General features: G+C 30.4%; 1 protein-coding gene across 3 annotated transcripts; it reads left to right on the top strand.

Moving 5' to 3' along the window:
* Positions 1-9,087: 9,087 nt before the first annotated feature.
* Positions 9,088-13,501, top strand: P42-1 (conversion of hydroxypyruvate to glycerate). 3 transcript variants are annotated; one of them, XR_005890152.1, is made up of 15 exons: positions 9,088-9,468; positions 9,586-9,669; positions 9,820-9,960; positions 10,417-10,538; positions 10,710-10,791; positions 11,189-11,261; positions 11,340-11,431; positions 11,526-11,600; positions 11,695-11,802; positions 11,893-11,970; positions 12,278-12,322; positions 12,419-12,533; positions 12,671-12,834; positions 13,055-13,151; positions 13,374-13,501. XR_005890152.1 is itself a non-coding variant. In NM_001248059.2 (13 exon segments), coding segments are annotated over 13 exon segments (1,161 nt in total). In that variant the 5' UTR covers positions 9,282-9,345; the 3' UTR covers positions 12,694-12,908.
* The last annotated feature ends 1,044 nt before the right edge of the window (positions 13,502-14,545 follow it).

The raw sequence follows: 14,545 nt of genomic DNA, 5'->3' as shown, positions 1-14,545 counted from the left end.
GTAACTCAATATTTAACACGTTTTGTGCAACGCAACTTCTAGCTTGTTTTGGTTTTTGGATGTGAATTTGGTATGGACGTGATGTCAATTATGTATATTTTCATATCTGTTGTTAAACTTGGCACTTGGCAGAGTAAATCTTATTTGATATTATATATATAGTACTTTCTTTTTATTTACTCTTTTTTTACATTTCAACTAATATCAGATTTAATGTAAAAAAAGGATTACAATTATTGATTATATACAGTTTCCTCTGAAAATGTCAAATAATAATGGGCTGGGCATTTCGTCTCCATTTCTTTGTTTGGCCCAGCACCAGGTAATGGTGATTTGCATCAACATTAAAATCCTGGGATTTCTCTTACTATCAAAATGCAAAATAATGAAATTTTAAAAATATTTCAAAATTCAGCAAAAGGAAATATAAGATCATTATTTTGTTCTTCACCTGAATTTCGTCTTTCATATCGCCACCCTGTAAACAAACAGTTTTATCCGGTGGCATCTATCCTTCCTTAATTAAAATGAATTATCGTTTAGGTATTTTAAAATATGAAAAGTGTATTGTGGAGTTTAACTTCTAAAATGTTTTTTTTTCTTAAATTCAAATTATTAATAATAATTAAGTGGTACTTATGCAACATTAAACTATATAAATCTATTAGTTAAACTAATAATATAAAAAATTAATAAATTATTATATAGGAGTAAGCAATATATAATTTAATAATGAATAAATATCATCAAATTAATAATATACTCCTATCAAATATATAAATTAATAAATAGTAAATAATAATTTGTATTTAATATTATGTTTTATTTATTATATATTAATCTAAAATACTTATTACTACTATATACTAATAATATCATTAGTATATAGAATATTTTATTTTAATACATAATAAATATTAAATAATAATAAATACTAATAAATTACTCGTGTCTCTAATGTAGTAAGGTGACAAACTAATTACATTCGCTAAACTTACTGAAGAAGAAATTCATAAGACATTTCAAAAAAAAAAAAATTATAATCAATCTAAATAAACTGAAAGTTGAAAGACATGTAATATTTACTTAGAACAGCTACTAATAAATTGATTATATACTGCAACAAAAAGAAATTCAAGACATACTTTTTGAAAAGTATATAATCAATTCTTTTTTTTTGACAAAAAAATATCTAATCAATTTATACAATAGAAATTTGAAATTATATGAGAAAAAAATAAAGGATACATAATTAGTCCGTTTAAACAAGATTATCTTTAACAAAAAAATAATACATATGGTGTATGAAAAGTGAAAGACTAGCATGTACGAAATCAAATGAAAAAATGAATTCGAATAAAAAAGAAAATGAAAAATGAATCAAATAAAAATAAAATACTCCAGTTTGACTGCATTGAATTAATTGATTAGACCCATCAAATATGCATAGTAAATAGTAGTAACAGTTAAAAACTTATTAATATATGCCATTTATTTATTCTATATGAAATGTATTAATTAATTAACGTGTAATGAGTTTTTATTTTTTATTTTTTACTATTTACTATACATATTTGATAGGTCTAGTAAATTTAAAAATATTCACTCGTCACCCATAGGGTCTTTTGGGTTACCAAGTAACAAGGGATTTGGGGAGGAGGATAATTGCAATGTGAGTATTAATTAGGCCATAACTAAGCACTTTCACAGCAGTAGCATTTATAAGACATAGGTTGTGTGGACTTAGTAAATCACTGCGGTTATTAAGCTGATACAATAATCGGCACCAAAAGTCTAGTTCATTTGTTAAACAATGTCTTCTATTTGCAGTGACATTCATTTTTTCAAGAGGATTGAAGAAGATGCCATTCGAAATGGGGAGCTGGTAATTAACCATTCTCCTCCTCCTATTTTATATTCATGTAATTTACGAAAATGTGTGTGTACTATGAATAAAATTAAAATGGTCTTATTGACAAAGTAAATTTATACATAGTAGGTGAACGGCTTGTTTAATCTTTCTGATCATATTCATACATTTTTTTAAAATATTTTATTTGTTAACATCAAAATTAGTGAATGCAATACACTATATTGACAATAAGTTCCTGGCAGAGGATTCCTCGAAGTTTTGTGAACAAATGTTGGGAAGGAATGTCAAACCCAGTAGTCCTTCTGCTTCGTAACGGTGCTGAATGGAAAGTGAAATGGAAAAAACTTGATGTTGATGTTTGGTTGATCGATGATTGGAAGGAATTCGCAGACTTTTGTTGTTTGGATCAGGACCATCTTTTGGTGTTCAAATACATGGGGAAGTCACGGTTTCAGGTTGTAATTTTTTATCAAAATGGCTTGGAAATGCAGTACCCTTTGATGGAAGAAACAATAGATGGTAATTCTTTATGCCAGCCTAAGAGGGCAAAATCTCCTTTACCATTTTCTTCTTCTATTAAGAAGGTGAAGACCAACCCAAGAAAGGAACCTTCTAGTTATCCAGGCCATGACCATGATGTTAAAACTGAACCTGCACAATCTCAAAGGAGAAAGGTTGAGTTGTCTAAAAAATTCCATGCAGATGATCTTGATGATGCAAAGCCCAAAAAAAGAGGTGGGAATATGGGATTTCTTTCTTTCTTTCTTTTTGTTGTTTTCGTTCCAAAAGTAATAAGTATTGTCTCCCTTTGGTTTTGGTTTAACAGGAGGAAGAAGAAGAAGGATCATGTGTTCCAATTCTAGGGCTATTAAAAGAGATGAGTTGTTGCAAGATACTGAGAGTAGCACTGCTTTAGAGAGAGCCAAGGCTTTCCGCACTGATAATCCCTCGTTCATTCGTGCAATGGGAAAATCATACATTGAAAGAAGTGTGCTGGTACCCCCTTAAACAAATTATGTATCATACATCTGTAATTGTGATCAATTTTGCTATAATATTGCTTTACATAATTTATTATTATCCATATATTTTGTCTATGGAAATATGGATTCGTATCTAAGTTCCATTGGTATGATTTTATCAATTTTAAAAATTAAAATAGTAACTAGTTCTCTGATTGCTGTTTTTGTGCTCCTTTTTTTTTTTATTATTAAAACAGTTCATGCCAGGCAATTTCATTACAGAAGACCAACAAAAGGAGGATGACCATGTTTTTCTTTGGATCTCTAATGAAAGAGCTTGGCATGTCAAGTTTTATCTGAGTCATAGCAGTGGACAAATATTACTTAGCATAGGTTGGATGGATTTTGTAAAGGATAATAACTTGAAAATAGGGAATGTATGTGTTTTTGAGCAAATTAAGAAACCTGGAATTTCATTTAGAGTTGTTATTTTTCGTGACCCAGAAGAATCAAGTCCTTTCAAGTTTCCAGGTAATTTAAAAATTATATTTAATTTGTTATTTTAATGTTCATATTGCCTTTTTAATCCTTACTTCTTTTTTTCATATTGGCAACAAACAGGGCTTCAAAATATTATTGCTAAAAGTGGTAGTGATGGAATTCCAAAAGAGCATTCAGGGAGGAATGTCTTTGATGGTAGATCTGCTTACTAGTTACTACCAAATAACATACTACATACTTTTTTTCTTCATTATTGTGGACATATTTTTTCATTTTATTTCACTTTTTGCTTTATTTATTTATTTATTTTGTCTTCGTAGATTCTGAATCCCGTAGATTCAACAACAACAAAGTATCAGAGAATCACTTCACCATCTCTATCAAGCCGAGTCAACTATGTCATATGGTAGGATTAATTAAATTCATGTTTTGCACACATGCAAAAATCTTTGCCATGACTAATTAAATTCACTTTTTATGTGGTGAGCAGAACGTACCAAAGAAATTCATCAAAAACCATGACATTGATAATACAAAAGAAGTGACGCTGCAAGTTGGGAAAAGATCATGGAATGTGACGCTAGACTGTTACGGGAGATTCACTTCGGGTTGGTCTGAATTTATGAGTCAATGTGATTTGGAGGCCGGTGATGTTTGTTACTTTGAATTGATTGATAAGAAGAAATTTGTGTTTGAAGTTAGATTTAAGAGATGCATCAGCATCGATTGAGTAGCTGTAGTTGTTATTAGTATATTTTAGAAATTCATGACCAAGCATTTCTATTTTCAAATCTTTGCTGTGCAGCTTGGTTGGCACTTGGTATAGTATGTAAATGTTATGTGAAATAATGTACTTTTTATTGTTTAGTTGCATTTTCCTTTTTTTATTACGCAAATATTAAATAATAATAATAAATATTAGTATTTAGTAATAAATACAAATAAATATAAAAAAAATCAACAAATATATAAAATAAATTACTAGTGGTTCCAATTAATGTATTTAAGTGACAAAATAATTTGTAAATTCGCTCACTTACCGAGCAGGAAATTCATGAAACTTTTTTTTTTTTTGAAAATTATATAATCAGTAAAAACAATTGAAAGTTGAAAGACATGTACATTGATTCACGAAGATAAAGGACCTTTTATATATTTTTTTTCCGTAGATCCGATCTAGTGGATCTTGTTATTACATCTAACCTTTTGAGCTTTGTTTTTAAGTCAATATTTTTATGTTTGGTTTATATTTTTATTTTTTATTTTTATTTTTTTAAAATTTTTTTATTCTCAAAAGATTAGAATTCTGAAAACATGTTTGATTTGACGTTTTATTTTCTGTTTTTAAGACACAAAAATACTCAAAATTTATGATATATTGACTTCTTGTCTTTTTTGTATTGTTATATTTGTTTAAAATTACATTCCCTGTCATCGCATGTTCATTTAAAATTACATTCCCTCTCAAAATTTCATATTAATTCAAAATCATTTAATACCTTATTCATATAAATTTTAAATCAACATAATATAAATATATTAAAATATGAATCATTTGATTATCTTCTTGTTGTTATTTAATTTTTGACAAAATTTGACAACAGACAATTTTAGTAATATATCGATATAATTCAACGGTTTGATCAATAAAAATCATATTTTATATCAAAGTTACACTTATATAATTTGATCTCTTTATATATATATATATATATATATATATATATATATATATATATATAAAAGTATAATGTATTAATGGTTAGAGTTTTAAATTTTTACTATTTACTATACATACTAGTAGAAAAATGTTAAAAATATATTGTCTAACATAATCTTTCAATCACATACTCATTAGCCACAACTTATTTAAAATAATAAAATTTGGTGGGTCTCACAAGATATTAAATAACTCTTCCCTAATTTTATAATTTTAGTAAATTTTAACTAATTACAGAAAATATATTTAAAGGAGTGTTGCTAAAGAGTGTGTTATTAACTTAGGTACTAGTATTTGATAGGTCCACTGAATCTAATGCTATCAGACTATAGTTAAACATATTCAATTCAATGGTCAATAATGATTAAAAATATTCACTCGTCACTCATAATGTCTTTTGGGTTACCAAGTAACAAGGGATTTGGGAAGGAGGACAATTGCAATGTAAGCATTAATTGGGTCATAACTAAGCCCTTTCACAGTAGTGAGTATTTATAAGACATAGGTTTTGGCTTAGTAAATCACTGCAGTTATTAAGCTGATACAATATTCGTACATTTGAGGCACCAAAGTCTTGTTAAACTATGTTTTCTATTGGCAGTACCGTTCATTTTTTCAAGAGGATTGACGAAGACATTACTAGAAATGGAGAGCTGGTAACCATTCTTCTCCTCTTATATTCATGTAATTTACGAAAATGTCTGTGCGTACTATGAATAAAAGTAAAATAGTCTTGTTGACAAAGTCAATTTATGTATAGTAGGTGCACGGCTTGTTTAATCTTTATTCATCTTTATGATCATATTCATACATTTTTTCAAATGTGAGGGTTATTTCCTGTTCATTTGTGATTATGTTAACATCAAAACTATTGAATGCAATACACTATATTGACAATAAGTTCCTCGCAGAGGATTCCTCGAAGTTTTGTGAACAAATGTTGGGAAGGAATATCAAACCCAGTGCTCCTTCTGCTTCCTAACGGTGTTGAATGGAAAGTGAAATGGAAAAAACTTGATGCTGACATTTTGTTGATCGAAGATTGGAAGGAATTTGCAGAATTTTGTTCTTTGGATAAAGACCATCTTTTGGTGTTCGAATACTTGAGGAAGTCACAGTTTCTGGTTGTAATATTTGATCAAAATGGCTTGGAAATGGAGTACCCTTTGATGGGAGGAACATTAGATGGTGATGAGAAAGGTAATTCTTTATGCCAGCATAAGAGGGCAAAATCTCCTTTACCATTTTCTTCTTCTATTAAGAAGGTGAAAGGAAAGACACTTACTAGTTATCCCAGCCATGGTGTGAGAACTGAACGTGCTCAATCTCAAAGGACAAAGGTTGAGTTTTCAAAAGAATTCCTTGCTGAGGATCTTGAAAGAGGTGCATGCGAACGAGCCATTTCTTTACTTTCCTTTTGTCGTTTCCGTTCCAAAATTGCAAGTATTATTACGTTGTGGTTTTTGTGTCACGTTGATTTTATTAACAGGTGGCAGAGGAAGAGGGATGATGAATGCAAAAAGGAGATGCTCTAACTCTAATGCTTTAAAAAGTAGCACTGCTTTAGAGAGAGCCAAGGCTTTCCGCTCTGAGAATCCCTTCTTCATTCGTGAAATGCATCCATCATACATTCATAAATATATTATGGTACCCCTTCTGTAAAAAACATAGATTAATCACTATATTTGATGTTACATGATGTATTATTATCAAGGGGGAATATAGATTCGTAACTAAGTTACATTGGAATTTTTTAATCTATGTTTAAATAGTAATTAATTATCTAATTGCAATTTCGTGAAAAAATAACTTTTATTAACACAGGTCATGCCAGGCAATTTCTTAACAGAAGACCAACAAAAGGAGAATGACAGTGTTACTCTTTGGATCTCCGAGGAAAGAGCTTGGCATGTCAAGTTCTATACGAATCGTAGCAGTGGACAAATAAATCTTAGTACTGGTTGGGTGGATTTTGTAAAGGATAATAACTTGAAAATAGGGAATGTGTGTGTTTTTGAGCAAATAAAGAAAACAAGAATTTCATTTAGAGTTTTTATTTTCCGTGACGGAGAAGAATCTAGTCCTTCCAACTTTTCAGGTAATTTAAAAATTATAATTAACATTGTAGTTTAAATATACACAATTTTTTAATGAGTAAGACTCGAACAATAATTTGTTCAATCAACTGAATTAGAAAATTAGATCCCTTTGATATGCACATTTTTGTTTTAAATCGTTACTTCGTTTTAAGGATGGGGCAAATGGAATCAAACAAGCAGGCCATGAAAGTATTATTGCTAATAGGGGCAGTGATGGACACTTTATTCTTTGACCTTCTCTAACATTTTTTTTGTTCCCTTAGATTCTGAATTTCGTGGATGCAACAACGAAGTGTCTGAGAATCACTTCACCCTCTCGATCAAGCCTTGTCAATTCTATTGTATGGTATGATTAATGATTAATGATTAATTAGACTCGATGTTTTGCACATGCAAACGTCTATACCATATGAGTAAATAATTAAATGCACTTCATGATATGCTGAGCAGAACGTACCAAAGAAATTCATCAGAAACCATGAGATGGATGGTATAAATGAAGTGACGCTGCAAGTTGGGAAGAGATCATGGAATGTGAAGTTAGACTGTTACGGTAGGTTTACTTCGGGTTTGCATGACTTTATGAGTCAACATAATGTGGAGGCTGGAGATGTTATTCACTTTGAGTTGATCGATAAGAAGAAATTTGTGTTTCAAGTTAGAGTTACGAGATGCATCAGCATCGATTTTGAGTTGCTGTAATTGCCATTAGTATCTTTGGAATTCATGACCAAACATATGTATTTTTAAATCCTTGCTTTGAAATTTGATTGCACTACGTAAATGTTAGTGTCTGAAGTTATGTACTTTTTATTGATTACTTGCGTTTTTTTACTAGAATGTTTTACTTGCAACTTTAATATCAGATTTAATATAAAAGAAAAAGGGAATGCAACAAAAGAAAAGAAAATGTTTGTCAATACGATTGTCCGAGTTTATGATTGTAAATTTACCGTATTACAAGAAAATGTTCTTTCGAACTTACCAACTAAGGAATTCCGATTATTTATTTCTTCGTAAATCTTGCCATTATCGATTTTTATAAAGTTTCCTCCGAAATTCTCAAACATGATAATTGGCTGCGCCTTAGTCCTCAATTTCTTTGATTGGTCCATCCCCTAGGTAATGCTAATTTGCATGAACATCAAAATCCTTGGATTACTTTCCTTTACTATAAGTAAAAATAATGAAGTTTTAAAAATACTTCAAAATTCAGAGGGCAGAACTACACTTATTTGAGGTGGAGAAATGTACCTCCTCATTTTAAAAAAGTTGGATATATTTATCTTAAAATTTTATATTTTACTTTCCTAATCTTATATGTTTAAACCTCCTTACTTATTTTTATGTAAGAATAAATAAATTTCCTCCCTTATATTAATAAAATTATAAGTATTTATCTTAAATTTTCATATTTATACCTCTTATTTTTATGTGTTTATCTCATTTTCTCATTCTACTCATATGTTTAATCTTTTTTATTTATTTATTCATGTATATGATAATTTTTTTTTAATTGATTGTTCCACTTTGTTCCAATTTTATTCTTCAATGTTCCATATCGCTACCTGTTTTAGTCTGGTAAGAAGATCTAACCTTAATTAAAATGAATTCTTACTACATATTTTACAATATGAAAAATGCATTGTTGAAAGAGTTTAACTTCTCGAATGTTGTTTGTTAATAATAACTAAATGGTACTTATGCAACATTAAATAATATAAAGTATTTCATGACCAAAGGTCCAAGCGATAGAAAAGAGAACAAATTTTAATCGTTATCAGCCACAAACTGAAGGGCTATTTTAGTCTTTGGAGAAAGAGAATGGACATTATCCGATGGTAGTGCCCAACGAGAGGCCCAAAGACACTCCCAATTCTTGAACTCATCTCTTCCCCACATCCTAATGTGGTCACGTTATCTGAAAGGAGCCAAATCCAATATCCAACTTCCAACTATTACACCACAGTTTAGTCATCAACAATATAAGGTTAAAGGAATCATATGTCAAAGTCATTTCCATGCACCAATTTTATTGGTCAGAAATGAGTTAGTATGGTTAAGTATTTCACACTGGATCATCTATTTCTAATATTATAAGCTAAAGGACCAAGAACTGAAATTATTATAACCTCAACTTGAACTATCCATACATAGCCACTTTACACTCACTCTTGTGTTGTTGCCTTCATGGCCAAGCCAGTGTCCATTGAGGTATGGAACCCAAGTGGCAAATACAGAGTTGTTAGCACCAAACCAATGCCTGGAACTCGTTGGATCAATCTTCTCGTTCAAAATGATGTTCGCCTTGAAGTAATTAATCACACTTTCTATCTTTCTTTTTATATTTTGAGTCAGCTTCTAAGCATATAATATTTTAGTATATGATGAAATTTTTTATTCATTATTTGTCTCCTATGTGCTACTCAGATATGTACCGAGAAGAAAACGATTCTGTCAGTTGAAGACATCATTGCTTTGATTGGTGATAAGTGTGATGGAGTTATTGGACAGGTAATGGTAATAAGAATTACAAGATAGATAGTGATCAAGAAATTAGAGCTTCATATTGCAAACTGATCTCATATTAAATATAATTTTGGTTTTAGTGTGGATTTTTCTTGCTTTTGGCTTTGTGGGTATGTGATGGAGTTCCTATTGCAGCTGACTGAAGACTGGGGAGAACAGTTGTTCTCTACTTTGAGCAAAGCCGGAGGCAAAGCTTTCAGTAACATGGCTGTTGGTTATAACAACGTGGATGTTGATGCTGCAAACAAGTATGGTGTTGCTGTTGGAAATACTCCTGTAAGCTTTTTCTTTTCTCCTCTCTGATCGATATTACTGTTACATTACACATTAAACATGGGTTGAAGATTCTTGTTTTTAATAAAATATAAATGGTGCTGCAAGGATTACTAGTACATATGTGATGCTGAAGTGGTTTAGTTTGTATAAGTTCTCTGTAAGTACTTATAGAAAAATAAAATAAGAACATAAAACGAATCGAGCTTTTCTCATAAGCTTAAATCAACTTGTACACTTAACTTCTGAAAAAATTCTCTCATTTAACTTGTTCAAAAGATGAAGTTCATCAGTTGGTTTTCTCATGGAAGAAGTTCAAGTCATTTTGTCTTCTATAAGTATTTACAGAGAAGTTTATCTAAACAGGATTTTAGTTATGTTGTGCACGTTTTATGGAGGAAGTGATACCTTGAGGAGGTTGTGTTTATTTTAACGTTAGTATCATTCCTTATTTTGTAGGGAGTGCTCACTGAGACAACAGCTGAGTTGGCAGCTTCATTGTCTTTGGCAGCTGCTAGAAGGATAGTTGAGGCAGATGAGTTCATGAGGGCAGGATTATATGATGGATGGCTACCTCATCTGTATGATTTTTTTTTATTACACATTCCTTTCTTGTTTCTTGCTGTGAAGAGTAATGTTAAATATCATGAACATTATTACCATCATTCTGTCAGTTTTCATACACTGAATTGTAAGTAACACACTCTTCAGAAGGCTGGAATAAAACTGTTTTTGCTTACTTTCTGTGGTAGATTTGTTGGAAACTTGCTCAAGGGACAAACTGTTGGTGTAATTGGAGCTGGTCGAATTGGATCCGCTTATGCAAGAATGATGGTAAGTTTCCAATATGTTGCAGTCTCGCATTGATTGTCTCTCCAATTTCAGGTTCATCTGATTGAGTTGAATTTGTTGTATGCTAAACTTGTCACACTCATAAAAATGGCTTGGTTTCTTTAGTTGATTTTTCTTTTATGTCAAAATTTTGGAAAAGCACTTTGGCTGTAATGTATTAAGCTGGTGATAATACTTGATTATTCATATGATCATCATATTTAAAGTTGGCAAGGGTGCTTTGCAAAAACTTTAACTTAGAATCTTGCAAGGAAGTGCATTATATAGTTTGCTGATGTTAGTGACTTCAAGTTGATTGTGATGCTCAATAATATTAATCCATATAATGGTTTTGCTCTGTTGATGACAAAAAAATTGTTTTCCACTGTATCACTATCAGGTTGAAGGGTTCAAGATGAACCTAATTTACTATGATCTCTACCAGTCCACACGACTAGAAAAGTTTATCACAGGCATGGTCCTACCAAGTCCTATTTATAAACCAAATTACTGTGAAGTGTGAACTAATGGTTCTTTTTTACCCATTGCAGCCTATGCTACATTCTTGAAAGCAAGTGGTGAAACCCCCGTGACTTGGAAAAGGGCAGCAACCATGGATGAGGTCCTCCAGGAGGCAGATATAGTAAGAATTTGATTCTGAAAATTTAATGTACTAGCTGAAACATGTTACATTTGATTATTCCGAATAATATGGTTTGTCATGTGTGCTTCTATAGATTAGTCTTCATCCTGTCTTGGATAAAACCACTTATCATCTAGTCAACAAGGAAAGACTAGCTAAGATGAAGAAGGTAAGAGTTTATTGGAACATGTTTTTGCTCTCAATTATTTACAAAAATCAAGTGATGAAAATTGTTTTCTGTAATGTTGTTGTCCCTATTACAGGAAGCAATTCTTATAAACTGCAGTAGAGGACCTGTTATTGATGAAGCTGCACTTGTGGAGCATTTAAAACAGAACCCGATGTTTCGAGTAGGCCTTGACGTGTTTGAGGTAACTGACCCTTCTTTTGTCACTTAATAATTGGATTCAATATTACAAAAACCACTTTTTAAGTCTGTGTGAAATTGAAATATTTATTAGGAAGAGCCCTACATGAAACCCGGGCTTGCAGAGTTGAAGAATGCCATTGTGGTACCCCACATTGCATCTGCCTCCAAGGTAATTATTATAAATCCTAACCCCTATAATATAGGCAAATGCTAACCAGTAACCAGTGTCCTTAGGGCACTGGTTAAGAAATTGAGAGTAAAAAGTTTTTTATTGGGAGACAGAATTGCGTTTTCCATGTTTTTTTGTGCTTCCCTATGATTTACATATTAAATCTCTCTTTTTAATTTCTTAATCAGTGTCCTTAGGACAATGGTTAGCAAGACCCTATAGTATTATATGCTAAAGGATTTTCAGTATTAATATAGTCTTTTATGCTTGACTCACTTTCAATTATTTCATGTAAATGTACTTTCAGTGGACTCGTGAGGGAATGGCTACACTAGCAGCTCTAAACGTGCTGGTATATGTCTCTCCATTTTTGACTTATTTCTGTGGTCACTGTAAATTCTAAGTGTGTCGTAAAACTGATTATAGTCCTTAATTATAAAATGTGCAGGGGAAGATCAAAGGGTACCCAGTTTGGTTTGATGCCAATAGGGTTGAACCATTCCTCAATGAGAATGCTCAACCACCAGCTGCATCCCCAAGCATTGTTAATGCAAAAGCCCTGGGTAATAACATTTTGTACACTTGAGCTAATATAAAACTTACAGAAGAAAAAAATATCTTACTAGTTAAAATTAGTTTTTGGAGAAGTTAAAAAGTTTAATTCATTTTGCCTTTTTTTCTAATTGAATTCAAATTGCAGGTTTGCCAACTTCAAAGCTATAAACATACATGGTTCTATCCTACAAGGGCCTTCAATTGCACAAATGACCAATTTTTGTCTGTTGAGTTGGGCTCTGTGGCTAGTCTGTTCTTTTTTTTGTGTATGTGGGGTGCTGATGGCACTGTGCATATAAAGACTGTCAGGTTAATAATAGCATCATGTGTTTGTAGTATTTCAAACATTAATTAAACATAAATGAAGTTATACCTTATGTCCCTACACTAGTTTAGTTGGATTGTTTTTACTTTTAAAGGTTAACAACATATTACGAGCCTCCATTCTCACTACAATTTTGATTGTTTTGCACTTAATTTCTATAAATTTTTTCTCATCAAATTATTATTCTTTTTTTTTTGTCAACAGATCTTCATAGAAAATGTCCAATGACTCTTACACAAGCAAACAAAATGTTAACAAAAGCATTGTAGTAGTGCACAACATATCAACAATGACAGATCATGTACGTAAATTCAAACTAACAAATTAGCCATCCTGAACTTACAAAAACAAAAGCAAAAACCAGAAAAGCATAGAATACACATCGTCCTATTACAGAAAAGCTTTATAAGTTTTTTTTTTCTTTCTTTTGTAATTTCTCCGGGATCCTCTGTAGAATAAACATCACATTATTTTTATATATCTGATTTTTCTCTGTTTCCTTCTTGTCTCTCAATTTCGGTAGTATTTCACAAGGTATATGCACCAGATCCGCGTTTCGTGTCGTGGGAAATGGCCTGTATAATTTTGCTACAGGCACAGGACATTAATTGCGTAAGAATATTATAATTCTAGTTTTTTTATGCTTCAATTCATATATCCATCTTATATTTCTCTCTTTTCATATCACATTATTTAATATATTAAACTTTTTTCTTTTTTTTATCTCTCTTATATTTATATATTTTATCTCACTCTTCTCATTTGAAGTGTAAACATTTCTTTGGTATTTAAATCTTATATTTTTTTTCTTTCTATTTTCTTTCACTTCATTTCTATGCAGACAATCACTTAATTTTGGATTGTTTAAGAGAAGGAGAATATAATTTTTTTTTACTGGCACAATTATTATTATTATTATTATTATTATTGTGAAGGAGTATTACAATTATTAATACATTATACACACATAATTATTTTTGTTCTAATTAATCACGTGTGTATTAATAATTGTAATTCTCCTTTAACCCTTTCCTTGATATGGAATATGCATGTAATTAAATTGGACCTGTGCCTACCCTTAAAGTCCTTTTCCCTATTAACTAGTAATTTCGAAGTCCTTTTCACTATTAACTAGTTATTTCGATTTTTTACTAGCAATTTTAATTATAATTTCATCTCAATTTATCAGTCTGAGTAAAATATGACTTATTTAATTTGTAATTTTGAGAATACATTCTATTGTTCCTTAGAAGAACAATATTACCTTTCTTTTTACCTTTCAAACAAATTAATGACTAAGGATAGATATTGTCTTTCTTACAAATAAAAATGATTGAACCAACTTGAATTAAAAAAAATAAAATCACTTTGACTATTTAGAATTTTCTTTGGCTTACAAGAACGATAACAATTTGGAAATATACTTTTTTACCTAACCCCGCACTAACACAAAATCTTAACATATTTATGTTAAGATTTTTTTTTACCATTATATATATATATATATATATATATATATATATATATATATATATATATATATATATATATATGTTAGATTTTATTCTCACTCTTATTTCTTCTTATTATTGAAAGTATAAATTATTTATTATAATAGTTAAATAATTAAATTAATATTGCTCTCCACTAACTATATAGTTGAATAATTAAATTAATGATAATAATTAAACAACT

The sequence above is a fragment of the Glycine max genome, chromosome 20, assembly GCF_000004515.6.
Source record: "Glycine max cultivar Williams 82 chromosome 20, Glycine_max_v4.0, whole genome shotgun sequence".
Classification (NCBI taxonomy): domain Eukaryota; kingdom Viridiplantae; phylum Streptophyta; class Magnoliopsida; order Fabales; family Fabaceae; genus Glycine; species Glycine max.
Note: the sequence above shows the minus strand (reverse complement) of the source record. Positions and strands in the feature narration are given on the sequence as shown.